Below are 21,115 nucleotides of genomic sequence, written 5' to 3' on the forward strand. Positions count from 1 at the left end.
AATCTACCTCAAAATTTTGATGACAGGAGTTCCCATGGTGGCGCAGCAGAAGAGAATCCGAGCCACATGAGGTTGTGGGTTCAATCCCTGGCCTCCCTCAGCGGGTTAAGGATTCAGCGTTGCCGTGAGCTGTGGCGTAGGCCGCAGACTCAGCTCCGATCCTGCATTGCTGTGGCTGTGGTGTAGGCCGGCAGGTGCAGCTCCGATTGGTTTCCTAGTCTGGGAACCTCCATATGTCGCAGGTTCAGCCCTAAAAAGAAAAAAAAATTTTTTTGATGATAGCGAAAGGGTTTGAATTGATGTCTTTCCAGAGAAGATACATATGTAGCCAGTAAGCACTTGAAAAACTGCTAAACATTGGAAAATGTAAATTAAAATGATAATAAGAAACCACTTCACATTGGTCGGATAGCTAAAATAATAAAGATAATAATTAGTATTGGTGAAGTGAGGGTATGGAAATTGCAACCTTCATACATTGTTGCTGAAAGTGTGAAATAATGCAGCCACTTTGGAAAACTGGCAGTTCCACAAACTGTTAAACACTTGAGTTTTCATATGACCCAGCACTTCCACTTCTAGGTATATGCCCACGAAAACTGAAAGCATATATTTACTTTTAAGAAAATGTTTGTGGAGTTCCCGTCGTGGCGCAGTGGTTAACGAATCCAACTAGGAACCATGAGGTTGCAGGTTCGATCCCTGGCCTTGCTCAGTGGGGTAAGGATCCGGCATTGCCGTGAGCTGTGGTGTAGGTCGCAGACGTGGCTCGGATCCTGCGCTGCTGTGGCTCTGGCATAGGCTGGTGGCTACAGCTCCCATTAGACCCCTAGCCTGGGAACCTCCATATGCTGTGGAAGCGGCCCAAGAAATGGCAAAAAGACAAAAAAAAAAAAAGAAAAAAAGAAAGAAAAAAAAGAAAATGTTTGTAACAGTACTGTTCATAATGGTTACAAAATAGAAACAGTCCTACGGTCCATTAGCTGCGGCATTCAGCATAAGCAGATGTGATATAACCAACAATTAAATATTTCTTTTCTTTTCTTTTTTTTGTCTTTTTTTGCTATTTCTTGGGCCGATTCTGCGGCATATGGAGGTTCCCAGGCTAGGGGTCCAATTGGAGCTGTAGCCACCGGCCTACACCAGAGCCACAGCAACACGGGATCTGAGCCACGTCTGCGACCTACACCACAGCTCACGGCAATGCCGGATCGTTAACCCACTGAGCAAGGGCAGGGACCGAACCCGCAACCTCATGGTTCCTAGTCGGATTCGTTAACCACTGCGCCTCGATGGGAACTCCCAATATTTCTTGATAATAAGAGGGAATAAAGTACTGTGTAGAGGCAGAAAATCTTTCCCTTCTTCCCTTTTAGGATCTTTGACTGGTCTAACATAGTTGATGGTCTAGTTAATATAAAACGGATTAACAGGAGAAACGAATTGTGTATGTACATCCGGGAGCCCCATAAACATTTGAGACCCAGAGGGCAGCCAGCTACTGAGGCTCATATAACATTCTGAACTAAGGAAAAGGATAAGGATCTAGGGGGTATAAGGGGAAGGAAGTCCATCCATAGGCAGGCAGAGATGTTGGGAAAACAAAGGATGCCCTATTAGGCAGGTAAGTTTCTTGGGTAAAAAGACACCTCTGGGAAGTTCCCTTTATGGCTCAGTGGTTAATGAACCCAACTAGAATCCATGAGGGTGCGGGTTCCATCCCTGGCCTCGCTCAGTGGGTTCAGGATCTGGCGTTGGCGTGAGCTGTGGTATAAGTCACAGATGCGGCTCGGATCCTGTGTTGCTGTGGCTGTGGTGTAGGCCAGCAGCTGTAGCTCATTCAGCCCCTAGCCTGGGAACTTCCATATGCCAAGCGTACAGCCCAAAAAGGGAAAAAAAAAAAAAAAAAGACATCTCTGATAATAGCTCTTTCTGATGTAGGCCTCTTTTCCAGTGTAAGTTCTGCTCTCCTCCTTCTGATACATGCTACAACATGGATGAAGGTGGAAACATTATGCTCAGTGATAAATGTCAGCCAAAATAGGCAACACATTGTGTGGTTCCAGGCATATGAATGTCCAGATGAGGCAAATCTAGAGAGATTGGAGTATCAGTTATTGTTTGCCAGAGGCTAAGGGGAGAGGATAATGGGGAGCTACTGCTCATAACTATGGGGTTTCTTTTTGGATGAAAATGTTTGGAATTAGATAGGGGTGATGATTGGACAACCTTGTAAATGTACTAAAAAATCACTTGTACACTTTAAAAGATTGAATTTTATGGAATGTGCATTATATCTCAATAAAGCTACTATTTAAAAAATAATTCTGAGGAAATGGATGTAGTAATCTATTCTTGGGAGTTCCCACTGTGCTGCAGTGGGTTAAGAAACTGACTGCAGCAGTTTGCTTGGGTTGCTGCAGAGGCACAGGTTTGATCCCTTGCCCAGAGCAGTGGGTTAAAGGATCTGGCACTGCCACAGCTGTGGCATAGATCACAGCTGCAGCTCACATTCAGTTCCTGGCCCAGGAACCTCCCTATGCCATGGGTACAGCCATAGTAAAAAAAAAAAAAAAAAAAATCTATTCTTGCCTACTTCACAGGTAACAACCAAATGCTCACTGACTTGATAATGTTTTATACAAATTCTTGGTAAAACATTTAATTCTTCTTAATGGTTTTACTAGTTTTAACTTCAGAAATGAATTTTATTAGCTGAATTATCTAAGCTCAGAAGATGATGGCACCTCATTCAAGACTTTTAAGTTCTACTAAGCAAGGAAATGTTATGAGAGGGCATCATTTATTCCCTAAACATGAAATGGAAGATAAGCTTAGTTTTTCATTTATTGTCCATCTGTATTTCCTAGGATATGCATTTATTTACTTAATTTTTAATTCATTTGATTACTTATAATATCTTTTGTCTCCTCATTCTTTTCTGTGAGATCCCCAAAGACAAATCTGCTCTTACCAAGAATTTTAGTAAGCAATGTAAATTTTGTTGAAAATTTCCTAGGGGAAATTTAGGAAGGGGTTTATAATACCCTTACCCCCTGGGTGATGGCCTTTGTCTCTTCATTCTTCCTTTTCTAACCTGCCGTCTTTCTGCTTCTAAATCTCTCAGATTCTTTTTCTTTCTTTCTTTCTTTCTTTCTTTCTTTCTTCTTTCTTTCTTTCTTTCTTTCTTTCTTTCTTTCTTTCTTTTTTCTTTCTCTTTCTTTCTTTCTTTCTTTCTTTCTTCTTTCTTTTCTCTTTCTTCTTTCTTTCTTCTTTCTTCTTTCTTCTTTCTTTCTTTTCTTTCTCTTTTTCTTCTTTTCTTTCTTTTTCTTTTTCTTTTTCTTTTTTTTTTCTCTTTTTCTTTTCTTTCTTTCTTATCTTTCTTTCTTTCTTTCTTTCTTTCTTACTTCTTTCTTTCTTTTCTTTTCTTTTCTTTTCTTTTTCTTTTCTTTTTTCTTTTCTTCCTTTGCTGCACCATCAGCATGTGGAAGTTCCCAGGCCAGGGATCAAACCCGTGCCATAGCAGTGACCTGAGCTGCTGCGGTGACAATGCTGGATCCTTAACCCACTGTGCCACAAGAGAACTCCTGAATCTTCTTTCTTACTTCTGAATTTACTTACTTCTGAATCTGTTTCCTTTTTTACGGTTTTGTTGCGGTATAAAAGACATACAATAAAATGCACATATTTAAATTGTGTACATTTTGATCTTTTTTGAGAACTGTATATATCCAGTTTATCACAATCAAGATAATGAATATATCCATAAACCCAGTTTTATGTATTGGAGTTTAACTGTGATCCTGTTTTTTTCAAATTTCCAACTCTCTACCAATAAACACATACTCTGATTCCAGGTAGTCAATAGATAAAAATAACCAATATAGGGGCCATAAATATGTATTTTAAATTTTTAATAATTTTTATTGTACGATTGTATTAGTTTCCTAGGGTGACTGTAACAAAGTAGCACAAACTGGGTGACTCAAAACAACAGAAATTTATTTATCTCACAGTTCTGGAGGCTAGAAGTCCAAAATTAAGATGTTGGCGGGGCCTCGCTATTTTTGAAATCTACAGGGAAGAATCCTTCCTTTTTCTTAACTTCTGGTGGAGTCCCTTATTTAGTAGTAGTATTTTTTTAGGGCCTTACCTGTGGCATATGGAGGTTCCCAGGCTAGGGGTCGAATCGGAGCTGTAGCTGCTGGGCACAGTCACAGCAATGTCAGATCCGCGTCTCGTTTGCCACCTACACCACAACTCAAGGCAACACTGGATCCTTAACCCACTGAGCAATGCCAGGGCTCAGACCTGCATCTTCATGGATGCTAGTCAGATTCGTTTCCACTGAGCCACAACGGGTACTCCCCTCATTTATTATTGTTCCTTGGCTTGTCTCTGTCTATTTCATCACATGGCTTTCTACCCCCTGTGTCTCTCTTCTCTGATAATCAGTCATATTGGATTGGAAGCCACCCTAAAATGACCTCATCTTGGCTTGATTGTATCTGCAAAGACCTTATTTTATATAAGGTCCCATTCAACAGTACTGAGGTTAGGACTTAAGCATCTTTTAGGGGGATATAATTCAACCCATAACAGATAGTCAGAGTCTTCTAGGAGATATTCCCCCTAAGGGAATTAGCCATGAGATGTGGGAGGGCAGGCAGTGGAATCCGCTCAGCCTTCAGAGGGATGGAATGTCTCTTCTATCTTTCTATCTTCCATCTTTCCAAATGAGGTCATATTCTCAGGTACTTGGAGGTTAGGACTTTAGCTTATCTTTTGGAGGATGCAGTTCAACCCATAACAGCAGTATTTCAAGCATACGTGTAATATGTAATTTCACCCAGCTTTGTTATTTTTTTACCATTTGTCATTTTTGTCCCAGATCTTGTTTTTTAAATAAAATATTATAGGAGTTCCTGTCGTGGCTCAGTGGTTGACGAATCCGACTAGGAACCATGAGGTTGCAGGTTCAATCCCTGGTCTCGCTCAGTGGGTTAAGGATCCGGCATTGCCATGAACTGTGGTGTAGGCTGGCAGCTGCAGCTCCGATTGGACCCCTATCCTGGGAACCTCCATATGCCATGGGTGCAGCCCTAGAAAAGACAAAAAAGAAAGAAAGAAAGAAAGAAAGAAAGAAAGAAAGAAAGAAAGAAAGAAAGAAAATATTATATACAGCCCAGATGAATCTGTCACTCAATATCCCTCCATATTCTCATCCCCATTCTTCCCTTCACAGAGGTAACCACTCTCATGAATTTGGTGATCTTTCATTCCTCATTAGGCCTTTATACATTTGTGACATTTTTATATATCTTCAAACATACTTTCAAAAGTTTTACATATTTAAAACTTTTAAAGTAAATGGAATAGGGAGTTCCCATTGTGACTCAGTGGAAATGAACCTGACTGGTGTCCATGGGGATGCAAGTTCAATCTCTGGCCTCACTCAGTGGGATGGGGATCCGGTGTTGCCATTAGCTGTGGTGTAGGTCACAGATGCCGTTCAGATCCAGCATTCCTGTGGCTGTGGCTTAGGCCACCAGCTGCAGCTCTGATTCAGCCCCTAGCCAGGGAACTTCCACATGCTGCACATGTGACCCTAAGAAGCAATAGCAAAAAAAATAAATTATTGTTTTGCTTTTTAGGGCTGCGCTCATGGCATATGGAGATTCCCAGGCTAGGGGTCCAATCAGAGCTACAGCTATCAGCCTACGCCACAGCCACGCCAGATCCAAGCTGAGTATGTGACGTACACCACACCTTATGGCAACGCTGGATCCTTAACCCACTGAGCGAGGCCAGGGATCTAACCCGTGTCCTCATGTATACTAGTCAGGTTCATTACCACTGAGTCACAGCGGGAATTCCTGCATTGCTGTTTTAATTAGCACTGCTTTTTTTTTTGGGGGGGTGCTATTTAGGGCTTGAAACCTTGGCATATTGAAGTTCCCAGGCTAGGGATCAAATCCAGGCTACAGCTGCTGGCCTACACCACAGCCATAACAACACAGGATCCATGCCGCATCTGTGACCTACACCACAGCTCAGGGCCAGTGCCGGATCCTTAACCCACTGAGTGAGGCCGGAGATCAAACCCATGTCTTCATGGATACTACTCAGGTTCATTAAGCACTGAGCCATAACAGGAACTCCTAGCACTGCTTTTTTTTAAAAAAGAAATAAATGTTTACAGAGTGTTCTGTACTAGTAATCAGTCAATAATTGTTACCTTTCTCTACTTCTTCCAGGGTACATTTATTCTATGGTAAGATTAATTTATTCTTTCTTTCTCCTAGACATTTTTAGTCTTTTTGCAAGCGAGTCCGGGAGCTATGTTATACGGGAAGAAATGGAAAGAATGCTCCATGTGGTGGATGGTAAAGTCCCAGATTCACTCAGGAAGTGTTTCTCAGAGGTATTTTAAAGATTTACGTTTCACCCCTAGCTGTTGACCAAGTATTAACTCTTAGATGTATAATGAGTTTAGTTATGATGAATAGATGTTTACGTGCAGTATATTCTTGACAGTTTTGTGTTTAATGGTTGACGTTTTAATGATTTGTGTGCTATGCTCAAAGGTCCGTGACACTTATTACTGCTATGTTTGTGAATGTAAAAATGCCCAATTCTATTGTAAAGGCAAATAGCATTTGGTATAATGATATGGAAACATACTCTCACACTCTTACACCAGTGCACACAGACCCACACATAGGTGATCCTATAGGAACTTGAGCATTAAATTGTAGTGCCATTGCTTTTCATCATGAGCGTGTAGATATATCACTCATTGGTCTTGAGCCATAGGGGTGACCTCTAGATCCATCAGTGCCTGTTTTACCATTTATTTTACTTCGTTGATTTGCATAGTGAAATATTTGGGTTTTAAAATTTTATCATTTTTCTGTCTTCATAAATAGTATGTTTTTTCATTGTAAAAAACTTTAGCGGTAGAAAATGTATATCTTTAACAGAGAAAATCCTTTTATTTCTTTTCAGAGGTTCTGTTAATGTGGGAAAAGTCCTGAGAGACGGCAGGGCAAAGCCCTTTTATAAGTTTCTGATCCTTCCCTGCAGCATTTAGTGTTGTGTGATTTCTTATGGGTAGCTATTTGACCCACTTCCATGTCACAGATAGAGTCTTCCACAGCTCTTGGTTGTATTCAAAGGGCTTTTATTCAAGTTTAGTTTAGTCACCTTCCTAACTAAGCATTGATTTTTTTTTTTTTTTTGGTCTTTTGTTGTTGTTGTTGTTGTTGTTGTTGTTGCTGTTTCTTGGGCCGCTCCCGCGGCATATGGAGGTTCCCAGGCTAGGGGTCGAATCGGAGCTGTAGCCACCGGCCTACGCCAGAGCCACAGCAACACGGGATCCGCCACCGGCCTACGCCAGAGCCACAGCAACGCGGGATCCGAGCCGCGTCTGCAACCTACACCACAGCTCACGGCAACGCCGGATCGTTAACCCACTGAGCAAGGGCAGGGACCGAACCTGCAACCTCATGGTTCCTAGTCGGATTCGTTAACCACTGCTGCCACGACGGGAACTCCCAGCATTGATTTTTAATACTTCAGCCATATGCATTTATCTGGTTTTGACATCTCTTTGGACTCTCTAGATTTAGCTTTTCATCACTCTGGCTTTAAGTTTCCTCTGTGTTGATAGCCCCCAGAGATTTTCTTTCTTGCTTTTGAGCTTTGCTAAGCAGTTTTTGGTAGTAGTTACAGTATCACATTTTACTCAGCATTTCTATGTGTTTGGTGCAGAAGGATTGGCCTCTTGCATTTTTGGTTCTAACTTACTGACTGGAAGTTATCGTGATGGTATTTCAGTACCTCAAGACAAACTAGATTATGGTTTTGTTTTGTTTTGTTTCTCCAATAACATTTGCTGGCCAGAAAAAAAAGGTAATCTAATCTTTGCAGGCTTGATTAATTGGATTTTTCTCGGTGAAGTCTAGTACATTAATATTCTTTGCTCATTTGGGGGGAGAATATGTATTTTTTTACTTTAATAAGGTTTATGCAGACATTCCCATTTTATAGATGGGAATTAAGGTTAGCTACCTAGTTCTATTAAAATTTAGGCACAATAGTAGGAACATTTATTAGATAATAATTAGTGCTATAGGGAAAAATAAAGTAGACTAAAGGGGGTAGGTGGTGACAGGGAGGAGGTGGCCAAGGGTTGGTATTTTGTATGGGATAATTAGAAAAAACCTATCAGAGAAAGTGACATTTAAAGAATATAAAGGAAGTGAGAGAGAAAACCACACAGATATCTAGAGGAAGCATTTTGCATGAAGAGCATATAGCAAAGACCCTGAGGGGAAGTGTCCTTGACTTGTTCAAGTACAAGTTCAAGAAGTCATTTTAGCTGGAATGGAATGAGCAAGGGAATAATAGGAAATGAAGTTACAGATGTTGGGGTAGGGGCGAGATGGAATGACTAGATTATATATGGCCGTGTAGGACAAAATGAGTTCTTTAGCTTTCACCCTGAGTGAGATAATTTTCTTTTTTTGTGTGTGTTCTTTTTATGGCCGCACCTGTGGCATATGGAAGTTCCTGTGCTTGGAGGCCGCAGCCGCTGGCCTGCACCACAGCCATAGCAATGCCAGATCCAAGCTCCATCTGTGACCTATGCCCCAGCTTGCGGCAGTGCCAGATCCTTAACTCTTTGCGTGACCCACGTCCTTACAGACACTGTGGAGGGTTCTTAACCCTCTGAGCCACAATGGGAACTCCTGTATTTTTTTTTGGTTGTTGATTCTTTTTTTTTTTTTTTGTCTTTTTTGCCATTTCTTGAGCTGCTCCCACGGCATATGGAGGTTCCCAGGCTAGGGGTCTAATCGGAGCTGTAGCTGCCAGCCTACGCCAGAGCCACAGCAACACGGGATCTGAGCCACGTCTGTGACCTACACCACAGCTACACCTACACCACTGAGCAAGGGCAGGGACTGAACCCTCAACCTCATGGTTCCCAGTCTGATGCGTTAACCACTGTGCCACGACGGGAACTCCCTGGTTGTTGACTCTTAAAGTGGAAATTCCTATTTCATATTTTTCTGCAAAGATATATCAATTTCAGAAGCCTGTTATTTTAATTGCCTTTTATGGTACTGGAAAGTTTTTTGTTGTTGTTTTTTTTTTTCCTAGACTGCTGTTATGACAATTCCAATGAGCAAATGGGTTTCAGAGGCTGCTTTATATTTCAGAGGCTGTGTATAGGTTTATATTTCAGAGGCTGTGTATAGAGTGGGTACAGACACTTTGGAGCCTGCAATACCCAGGATCAATCCTATCTGCCACTGTATATCCTTGAACAGATAGCTTATTGGTGTTTCAGTTTTCTCATGTGTAAAATGGGAATAATAGTACCTCCTATAGAGGGTTATTGAGGATTATATGAATATAAAAATGCATAGAATGGTGCTTAGGGCATTGTAAATACCCAGTACATACTAACTATATGTGCAGGCGGTAGAAAGGCCTATTTTAATTGGCTGCTTCTTTCTTTCTTAGTGGTACATGAAGGTGCATCTTATGATGTCTTAGCTTCACTGAAACCACTGAAATTACCATCTTCACTGAATGAAGATGCCATCGAGTAATAAGATGCACCTTTATGTATTCTATAGAACAAAAAACCTGTCAGTCATTGAAAGGTATCATTGATTTTAAGACTTATCTCAACGTCAGGAGTTCTCTTGTGGCGCAATGGGTTAAGGATCTGGCATTGTGACCGCGGTGGCTTGGGTTGCTGCTGTGGCTATGGATTCTATCCTTGGCTCAGGAACTTCCACATGCCACAGGCGTGACCAACAAAACCCCCATAAACTTATCCCAATGTCAGAGATGTTAACATGTGTAAAAATGTGCATCAGCTTGTGGAATTTATACTGCATACCCTCTTTCTAGCCTAAACATGGGGTAGAGAAAAAAATATGGTAGGATTCCTAATCTCTAAGGGTGTGGGCAAATGTCCTCTCGTGTCCCTGCAGCAAGTCTGAATGCCATGTTTTATTTAGAAAAATGAGACTTTCATCGTTGTCTTGATTCTTTGTATTGTACTGTTAAATGTTCATGAAACTATGAGGCTAAGCATATTGCTGTACTTAATAGGATGCTCTTAAACAGTATAGAAATTATTTCTATCATAACTCTCTTAGGTTATAAATTATTTGTATTCCTTAATATCTCCATCAGGATTAGAGCTGCTAGACTCCTAAATATCATTCTTCATTGTCTTTCTGTGTGGGTTGCTACTCCCTTTTTCTCAAAGAAATATCTGGCCTTCACTCTACCTGAATCTTCTTGTCTTCCAAAGACATTGACTTGCACAGTCATATGATGTTCTTTCTCAGCATGGACATTTTTTTTTCCTCCAGAGATTTAGCAAGCCAAATATTTGGAAAGAAAGCAGAGAAATAGAAATCTCCTTTTTTTATTCTAGTTGAACTTGTGAGTATGTTTTCAGTGATGCCTCTTGTAGGAGGATTCCTAGGTAGTTTTTAATTCACTAATGAAAGTTAAAAGAGCACTGTAATTCCATACGTATTTAATTAAAATATGCTAATTCTGACCAATTGAGGTGCTGAAGAAGAGGGATAAAGCAAGTGAAAAATTGGGGAGTTCCCGTCGTGGCGCAGTGGTTAACGTATCCGACTAGGAACCATGAGTTGCGGGTTCGATCCCTGCCCTTGCTCAGTGGGTTAATGATCCGGCGTTGCCGTGAGCTATGGTGTAGGTTGCAGATGCAGCTCGGATCCCGCGTTGCTGTGGCTCTGGCGTAGGCTGGCAGCTACAGCTCCGATTAGACCCCTAGCCTGGGAACCTCCATATGCCGAGTGAGAGAAAAAAAAAAAGCAAGTGAAAAATTGGTTTTAAATATTGAAAAAAATGCAGTTTACTGATTTCAGGATAATACTTTAGCAAAGAAAATGTGCCTTATTAGTAGCAATGCAATGCTTTAATGAATTGATGAACTAATTTGCAGTTGTCACATGGTTTTTATGCAAATGCAAATTCTGAAATACAGTTATATTTGAAAACAGATTTCCAATTATGTAGCTTATAATGATATTTAGATAATTCTTCCTTTATAGATAATAGAAAGGTAAATGTCAATTAAATGCAAATCAAGCTGGATTAAGTTCCAAGTAAGATACCTTAAAATTTGACTAAACCTTTGTTTTCTTGCTTTAATTTTAGGGTGAAAAGGTAAACTATGAAAAGTTTAGAAATTGGCTTCTTCTAAACAAAGATGCTTTTACCTTCTCTCGTTGGCTACTGTCTGGAGGTGTGTATGTGACCCTCACTGATGATAGTGATACTCCCACTTTCTACCAAACTCTGGCTGGAGTCACACATTGTAAGTAATGGCATTTCGTTGTGTCTTGTTCACTTAAAAAAAATGAGTTTACTACCTTATTAACATGTAAATTCCACCATCAAACAATGAGCTCAAGCTTATGCTGGCCATATGTTCAAATTTTTGAAATAAAAATAAATTGTCAGACAGCTTCAAGTGTGAAATGTTAAATATGGTGTAATGTGCTAGCAGTTAGAGAAAATCCAGGGGGGGGTGGTATGTCTGTATACTTTAATTCACAAATATAGGGACAAGCCCTGCAATTGGAGGAAAAACTCATTCAGGACCGAACAGAGGTCTTTGTCTACTTTTAATACAATTGCCTGGGAAGATGAGAATATGCCTGTAAAGGAGAAATTTATTGTTAGTATTTTTTTTTCTTCCAAATTGTAATAAAATGGAATGCCAGAGACTCTCATACATAGCCAAAAAGGAATGTCTACTCACCGAATACTTTCGTACTCCAAATATATGAGTCCCCCCCCACCAAGCAATTCTCCACCTGAAAGTGCTGTGATTCAGTTCAATTCTGACATTATCTGCTGGGGTTAGCATAGACCCCACAGGTTTAGTGCTTAGTCCCTAAAGACTGTCCTTCTGTCCCCCACTTCAAATGCCAATCACAAGTCACTATGCTTCTGATCAACCGCCTATAAATTAGAATTCCCATGACCCCCTCCTTGGGTTTGGCGGTTTGCCAGAACATTTCACATAACTTTGAGAAACAGTTACATTTAATAAATATACAGTAAAGGATAGGTTAAAGAATACAGGTGAATAGTCAGACAAAGAGACATATAGGGAGGGGTCTGGAAGGGTCCCAGGTACAGGAGCTTCTGTCCTCATTGAAGCTGTGATACCCCAATCCTTCACATGTGGGTGTGTTTACCAGTCTGAAGCTCTTCAGACCCTGTGCTTTGGGGATTTCTGTGGAGGCTTTGTCATATAAGCATGGTCAGTTATAAACTGAATTTCGAGTTCTTCTCCCCACTCCAGAGAATGGGAGATGGGGCTGAAAGTTCCAAGTTTCTAATTAATGGCTTGGCCTTTCTAGTGACCAGGCCCTTTCCAGGTGCCTACCAAGAGTTACTTCAAGCATTAGAGTAAAAGACTGTATCACCCAGAAAATTCTGAGGGATTTTGGAGCTCTGTGTCAGAAATTTCTGTTATTCAGGAAATTACAAAAATTTGGTCAAAGGGCATATATTAGTAGAAACAGGAGGAAAAGACCAATATGTTATTATTTCAAATAACCCTTTAGTGGAGTTCCCGTCGTGGCTCAGTGGTTAACGAATCTGTCTAGGAACCATGAGGTTGCAGGTTCAATCCCTGGTCTTTCTCAGTCGGTTGAGGATCTGGCATTGCTGTGAGCTGTGTTGTAGGTCGCAGATGTGGCTCAGATCCCACGTTGCTGTAGCTGTGGCGTAGGCCGGCGGGTACAGCTCCAATTAGACCCCCAGCCTGGGAACCTCAATATGCCTCAGGTGCGGCCCTAGAAAAGACAAAAAAAAAGAGAGTCAGCCCTTTACCAATTGTCCTTAACCACGTTGTGTTAGTTTCCTAGGGCTTCTGTAACAAATTACCACAATCCACAAACGGAAAAAATAGAAATATATTCTCTCACTAGTTCTGGAAGCTGAAATCAAAGGGTTAACAGAGCCATGCTCCCTCTAAAGGCCCTAAGGAAGGATTCTTCCTTGCCTCTCCCAGCTTCTGATGACCCCAGGCTTTGCTTGGCTTGTGTCAGTATCACTCCAATCTCTGCCTTCATCTTCACAAGGCCTTTTCTCTGCATGTGTCTATGTCCTTTCCTCTTCTTAAAAGGATACCAGTCATTGAATTTAGGTCCCAGCCTAAATCCAGGATGATTTTAACTCAAGAGCCTTAATTCATTATATCTACAGATTCTGTTTCCAAATAAGTGTCCTTCTGTGATGCCAGGTGATAATGAATTTTTGAGGGACATTATTCAGTCCATCAAACACAGGCCTAAGTGTTAACTTCTACTCTTCTTCGTTCTTGTGGTTACAAAAATGTACCTACACTGGGGTTTTGCTTCTCTTCTTAACACTGGAATGAATGTCTTCCCCTTTTATTCTCCTTATAAACCCTAGTCATCTTTGAAAACTTAAATCACATGGCCCTTGGTTTTCATGAAACCTTTTCTTGCCTTCTTGTGAGAAATCATCACTCCTTCTGAACTCATAGCACTTTTTGTACCCTTCTTGAATGAACTTATCACTTTCATCCTTATGATTTAATCACATTCTATTTATTTGTACATTATCTATCATAAATCATAGAGAGTCTGTATTATTCTTTTATCCACCCTCAGGGTCAAGTCTTTTTTTTTTTTTTTTTCTCCTATTTCTTTGGGCTGCTCCCGCGGCATATGGAGGTTCCCAGGCTAGGGGTCAAATCAGAGCTGTAGCCGCCAGCCTACGCCAGAGCCACAGCAACGCGGGATCCGAGCCGCGTCTGCCACCTACACCACAGCTCACGGCAACGCCGGATCGTTAACCCACTGAGCAAGGGCTGGGACCGAACCCGCAACCTCATGGTTCCTAGTCGGATTCGTTAACCACTGCGCCACGATGGGAACTCCAGTGTCAAGTCTTAAATAAGTATTTGTTGACTGAGTAGAGGACGTCAGGTATCAAGTAGTATTTGTATCAGTTGCTTAATAGAATTTATGAGTTGGCTGCTGGTTACACAGTGGTCACTTTCCCTCTCGTTTTCATTCCATTGTTAGCATTTTGAAAGATAAATTCTAGCAAGAATAGGCAGTGCACTTGATGCTTCTACTTTTCAGTACCTCTGTCTTCTCGCTTCTTAGGGCTGCACCTGCAGCATATGAAAGTTCCCAGACTGGGGTCAAATCGGAGCTACAGTTGCTGGCCTACACCACAGCCACAGCTCACAGCAATGCCGGATCCTTAACCCTCTGAGCAAGGCCAGGGATCAAACCTGAATCCTCATGGATCTTAGTTGTGTTCGTTTAACCGCTGAACCACAAAGGGAACTCCGTCTGTCTGTATTTTTGATAAGAAAACCTTTTTAGTAAAATTGTTTTATATAAAAAATTAGAGAATCTTTTTACACTTACTTTAAGCTCTAGCTTATGTTAGTAGAGTTGTCAGTCATATGAATAGTGTATTGAATGCTTGCTTTTGTCTTCAATTTACAGTAAATTATTTTCTGTTAATACTGGCTAAGGATGTTACTGCTTTCTTTGAATGACCTATGTTAAAGAAAAAATTATGCTGACATTTGTTAAAATGGTAAACAAGACTTTATTCAAGTCTTTTGCAGTAGCATATTGCAATAGAGGAGGGAGATTGGTCTTATTCATTAAATATGGAATATAGGAACTGGATCAGATATCAGGGGTAGGGGAATGTAGCAGAATTCTTTGGTAGGAGTCAGTAAAACATGTTAAAGACAGGAAGTGGGGGCCAAGTTCGAGGCCTGGTAGAAAAGAGGGCTCAGAGGAGTGGGATTAATAGTTGGTGGAAGAGAGAGTTTGTCAGTTGCTTAAAGTTAAATCAGTTCTGACATAACTTTTCAAATGCAAATGCTACTTACTGCTTGTTTTTGGAAGTACCATGTTAAAAATTACAGACTTATTTAATCAGTAAAAATGTTTTCCAAAATGTTAAAAATGTTACCCCATTTATATGCCTCCATTTTTATTTGAAAGTGATCTTTTCTATTTAATTTATTATCAGTTGGGAAGATTTTTGGATTATTAATGGTATCTAAAAGAACAGTGCCTTTGCCTTGTTAAGAAATGTTTTATCTTGAAATAGTTAAAGTATTAATACAGATGCATTGTTTCACCTGAAATAATGACCTTCTAATTTCTATAGCCTTATTGGCCATTCTGCTTTCTTGAAATTCTCTTCCCCCTTGGGATTTTTTTTGCTTTTTTAAGGGCCACACCCTTGGCACATGAAGGTTCCCAGGCTAGAGGTCTAATCATAGCTACAGCTGCTGGCCTGCACCACAGCCATGCCAGATCCTTAATCCATTGAGCCAGGCCAGGGATTGAACCTGCAATCTCAAGGTTCCTAGTCAGATTTGTTTCCGCTGTGCCATGACGGAAACTCCCTCCTTTGGTCTTGAAACGTTGTAGTTTTCTAGTTTCTAATTCCTTTTGACTTGACTTTACTGCTTTTGCATCTTTTTATGTTTACCTTTGTTGTTGTTGTTGTTGTCGTCATCGTTGTGTTGTTTTATTCTAGTCAAAGAATGATCATTTATTGGTCTAAGTTCTATTTACTTTTTAAGTGTAATTTACTTCTCATAGGTTATTTCTTAAATGACATGCATGCTTTGCTTCATTGTTGTACTTCAAAGAATGATAATTTATTCATCTAAGTTCTGTTTCCTTTTTTTGGGGGGTGGGGGTCTTTTTAGGGCTTCTCCCGCAGCATATGGAGGTTCCCAGGCTAGGGGTTCAGTCAGAGCTGCAGCTACTGGCCTCTGCCACAGCCACAGCAATGTGGGTTCTGAGCCACTTCTGTGACCTACACCACAGCTCACAGCAGTGCCGGATCCTTTAACCCACTGAGTGAGGCCAGGGATCAAACCCGAAACCTCATGGGTACATGAGCCACAATGGGAACTCCCTGCTTACTCTTTAAGTGTAAATTATTTCTCATGGATCAGCCTTTTGCTCTCTTCTATTCTTAAATGACAGGCATACTTTGCTTCATTACAGCCTTTTCTATTGCTTCTTTCGTTCTCATTTCTTTGCAGATGATACCTACATGACATTTTCTGGTCTTGAGGAACCTCTCAAACTGTTTTCTGGTCTTGAGGCAAACTTTAAATGCCTTCTGGATATATATTCTAACATCTTAATCTCATGTCTAAAACCAAACTTATCTTTGCTTGCCTCAATCCATCTATTCATTAAAAAAAAAGCTAACAACACAGTTCTCTTGTGGTTCAGCAGGTTAAGGATCTAGCATTGTCACTGCCGTGGCTCAGGTTTGATCCCTGAGCCAAAAAAAAAAGTAAATAGCATGTTCTTCCTACTGTCTTTTCTCTTTTTCTTCTTTTTTTAAATTGAAGTATAGTTTCCGTACAGTATTATATAAATTACAGGTATACATTATAGTGATTCACAATTTTTAAAGGTTATACTCCATTTATAGTTATTATAAAATATTGGTCATATTCCGTGTTTTGTATAGTATATCCTTGTAACTTATTTTATACCTACCAGTGTCTACCTCTTACTCCCCTATCCCTATATTGCCCGTCTCCTGGTCCCTCTCCCCCCTGGTAACCCACTAGTTTGTTCTCTATATCTGTCAGTCTTTTTCTTTTTTGTTATATTCACTAGTTTGTTGCACTTTTTAGATTCTACACCTCCTGTCTTTTCCATCTTGCTTAATAGCATTTTCCATCTTGGTTAATAGTATTTGTAAATCTAGTAATCCAATTTGAGATTAACCTTTGAATTTTATTTATCAAGCTTCCTATTAGATCCTATTAATCTTTTTTTTTTTTTTTTGTCTTTTGTCCTTTTAGGGCTGTACCCATGGCATATGGAGGTTCCCAGGCTAGGGGTCTAATCAAAACTTGCTGCTGGCCTACGCCAGAGCCGCAGCAACACCAGATCCGAGCCACATCTGCAACCTACACCACAACTCACAGCAACTCCAGATCTTCAACCCCCTGAGCGAGGCTAGGGATCGAACCTGCAGCCTCATGGTTCCTAGTCAGATTTGTTTCTGCTGCACCATGACGGGAACTCCAGATCCTGTTAATCTTAACTTAGCTGTATTTCCTGTATTTCTATTGTGCTATCATCATTATAATGATTTTCCTTATTTATCTGACTACAGGTTAGCAAAAGACAAGTTTTTTGTTTTTGTTTTTTTAGCTTGTGTTAAAAAAGCAAAAAGCACTCTTAATTTCCCTGCTTAGAAACCTTTGGAAATCCTTCATATTCTGTAGGACAAAGTTTAAACTCCTTAGTATGATTCTAGAGTCTCTTTAAGTTTGTTATTCTTAATTTTCCATACCCATTTATCCTCATATATGTTCTCAGCTTCAACTGTAGAGCACTGGTCAATATTCCATGTATAGTCTGAACTTTCATAGCTGCTCTATCTACTATCACTCCTAATATTCCTTCATTTAAGAACGCATTACATCTTTCAGTTCTTGACAAATGAAACACTTTTGTCATCAAACTCAAGTCAGATACTGCCTCTTTTGTCATCCCTTCTCCATTTTTCTGTAGTTTGAATCAATCACTTTTTTATTTTCATTCCTGCACACTTTGTATTTCATTTAAAGCAATTAAAATGCTTTTTGCCTTACCTTAGAGTCAGTTGGCTTTGTTTCTTGACAGAAGTTACAAGTCCCTTGAGGGCAAGGCTCATGTCCTATTCATCTTTGAGTTTTTCTTAGTGCAATGGACTATATGCATGTTATCAAACTGAACTGTATTGAAAAACTTCAGCCACCAAAAGTCTGCATTCTAAGTACTGATTCAAACATATTATTTTCCCCAAGAGTGAGTAGGAGGTATATATTGTTTTAAGATTGTAGGACTAAACCCATCAGAAGGACCAATATAAATCATCATGTTTGAGTAAAGTTTAACAGCCTCATAATATGTGAGTGTTCATTTAAAGACATAGCATATTTTTAGGGCTTAGATGAATTATATTTGTAAATTTAAGGAACTGCTGGAGTTCCCATTGTAGCTCAGCTGAAACGAATCCGACTAGGAACCATGAGGTTATGGGTTTGATCCCTGGCCTTGCCCAGTGGGTTAAGGATCCGGCGTTGCCGTGAGCTGTGGTGTAGGTCACAGATGCGGCTTGGATCTGGTGTGGCTGTGGCATAGGCTAGCAGCTGCAGATCCAATTTGACCCCTAGCCTGGAATCCTCCATATGCCACAGGTGCAGCCTTAAAAAGCAAAAATAAATAAATAAATAAGGAACTGCTAAAGGTTGCAAATTAATTGTTCCAAGATCTTCCTTTAAAACTTGGTTAAATAAATGATGTGAGCTATAGAAAACTGGTTAGCATTAATTTAGGGCACGTAGAAGATCAGCTTACTTTAAATATTACAAGGGATTAAGCTCTCAGAACTAATTATTTTATCTCCTCCTCTAATGCACCCATTGATTTCCTTGATGACCACAGAAGTAAGTTGATCATGTGTAGTAAAAACCTGAGGAAATACTATGCTTTCAATTTTCTCTTATTTGTAATATTTTAAATTGCTGACCTCTTAGCTGAATTTTTTAGATCCTTGTTCCTTATAAGACAAATACCTCAAAATTAAAAAAATCAACTATTAGACCACTGTTGTATATAGGTAGTTACCAGCCTTTATTGAGCATTAGAATTAGGGTATTAAAAGTGTAGGTTACTAGTTCTGTTTTCAAAGATTTTTATCAGACCACTGTTGTATATAGGTAGTTACCAGCCTTTATTGAGCATTAGAATTAGGGTATTAAAAGTGTAGGTTACTAGTTCTGTTTTCAAAGATTTTTATCAGTGGGCCGTAAGATGCTGTAATTTTAACAGACATCCAGGATAATTCGATATAGATGGACCATAAACTACATTTTGAGAAATAGTACTAATATTTAGGAGTTCCAGAGTCAGACTCTCTGGCCCTGCCACTTGTTACTCATCTAGCTGTGGGAAATTATTTGATCTCTCTGGACTTTTTTTTCCTCTGGAAAACAGGGATAATGATACAATTTACCTTATAAATGTGTTTTAAGAAGTGTTGGGGAGGAAAAATATTTTCTCCTACGACCTACCTTGGGTTCCTTGGATAGGGCCCTCTAAATTAGACTAACAGGACAGATAACAAGAGAAAAACAAAAGCTTGGTTGCTCACTTAGGCTGCAAAGCAACACTCAGTAATGAGTAACTCAAACGGGTAGATAGAGCTTGAGCTTATAAGTGTAGCATTTTAGCAACAGCACTAATTTTGTGGAGAAATAGCAAGACAAAGGAAAGAGCCTTTGAGCTTCTAGGGTTTGCACATTGTGGAAAGGCAAACATATAGAGAAACTATTGATTGCTATGGCTAGCTAATAAAGTTTGTTATGTGGATTCTTTCCTTTGGTGCTGTCTCCAGGTTGATAAGAATATGGAGTTGTCTTTGGTGATTAACTTCTGTCCTTCCAGGTAGGATAGGGAAGACATCTTTACCAATTAGGCAAATAGGAGGAGCTAGAGAGCTTTTCTTGTATCTGCTTCTTTTCAGTTGCCTTCAACTCAAAATAATCCTTATGCTAAAGTGTCATGTTTGGGGTTGCATTTGGTGCTATCGTTCAGGAATACATGAGATAATACCTTTTTTAAAGAACTCAGCATTGTACCTGGCATAGAATAGGTGCTTTAGGAGTTCCCATTGTGGCTCAGCAGCTTAAGAACCCCACCAGTATCCCTGAGGATGCTGCTTCCATCCCTAGCCTCCCTCAGTGCATTAAGGATCCAGCTTTGCCACAAGCTGCAACGTAGGTTGCAGATGCCTCTTGGATCTGGCATTGCTATGGCTGTGGTGTTGGCTGGCAGCTGCAGCTCCTATTTGACCCCTAGCCTCAGAACTTGGCCCTAAAAAGAAAAAAAAAAGGTGCTTTACAATGAATATGCATGCTCTTGTATTAGTGAATAATGTCAGTGAGCTTCATCTTACTTTCTCCAGAGAAGAATTGTTTTGGGAACAATTTTCTGATAGCTGTAGATCAGTACAAAAACTAACTTGTCCATTAACCTGTTTGCTTTCTTTTTACAGTTTATAAAAATAAAGAATAAAAACAGGAGTTCCCGTCGTGGCACAGAGGTTAACAAATCCGACTAGGAACCATGAGGTTGCGGGTTTGGTCCCTGCCCTTGCTCAGTGGGTTAACGATCCGGCGTTGCCGTGAGCTGTGGTGTAGGTTGCAGACGCGGCTCAGATCCCGTGTTGCTGTGGCTCTGACGTAGGCCTGTGGCTACAGCTCCGATTCGACCCCTAGCCTGGGAACCTCCATATGCCGCGAGAGCGGCCCAAAGAAATGGCAAAAAGAAAAAAAAAAAAAAAAAAAAAGAATAAAAACAGAAGTTCCCATTATGGCACAGCGGAAATGAATCCGACTAGGAACCATGAGGTTTCGGGTTCGATCCCTAGTCTCATTCATTGGGTTAAGGATCCAGCGTTGCCATGAGCTGTGGCGTAGGTCGAAGGCACAGCTCAGATCTGGCGTTGCTGTGGCTGTGGTGTAGGCCCTTGGCAACAGCTTCCATCAGACCCCTTGCCTGGGAACTTCCATATGACGTGGGTATGGCCCTCAAAAGACAAAAAAAAGGAAGAAAGAAAGGAAAGAAGGGAAGAAAAAACAAATTAGTGCAACAGATAACTTAATTGCCACTGGCTTCAGCAAATCGCTACTTTCTTAGTGCTCTTTACTATGAGTGTTTTCACCAAGTCAGAATCACTGCTGAATTTTTTACAGCTATTCTTACACGGGCAGGTTTACATGTGATTTATATTATTCATAAATTCTCAGATTCTGGCTAAGCAGTTGTCTCCTGACATCTTTGTAGGCTCTTCCACTCAAAGAATATTTGGTTTGTTAATCTTTTCAAATAATGTGTCAGGAATGTGGAAGCTTGGGATAAAAATAGAGAATGTTATTAAGTGATTTATAAATAGACAGAAAACACATATTTTAAAGCATCAGTGACTCCATTTAAATTTGTGT

General features: G+C 40.2%; 1 protein-coding gene across 2 annotated transcripts in view; it reads left to right on the top strand.

Moving 5' to 3' along the window:
• The window catches only part of USP32 (ubiquitin specific peptidase 32), a 216,698-nt gene that overhangs the window by 95,699 nt on the left and 99,884 nt on the right, over window positions 1-21,115 (top strand). For both annotated transcript variants that reach the window (XM_047759224.1, XM_047759225.1), the window contains exons 4-5: window positions 6,306-6,424; window positions 11,221-11,380. In XM_047759224.1, the coding sequence (XP_047615180.1) occupies window positions 6,306-6,424; window positions 11,221-11,380 (279 nt within the window). The remainder of the gene's footprint in view (window positions 1-6,305; window positions 6,425-11,220; window positions 11,381-21,115) is intronic.

Source organism: Phacochoerus africanus, chromosome 14 (genome assembly GCF_016906955.1).
Source record: "Phacochoerus africanus isolate WHEZ1 chromosome 14, ROS_Pafr_v1, whole genome shotgun sequence".
NCBI classification, from domain to species: Eukaryota; Metazoa; Chordata; class Mammalia; order Artiodactyla; family Suidae; genus Phacochoerus; species Phacochoerus africanus.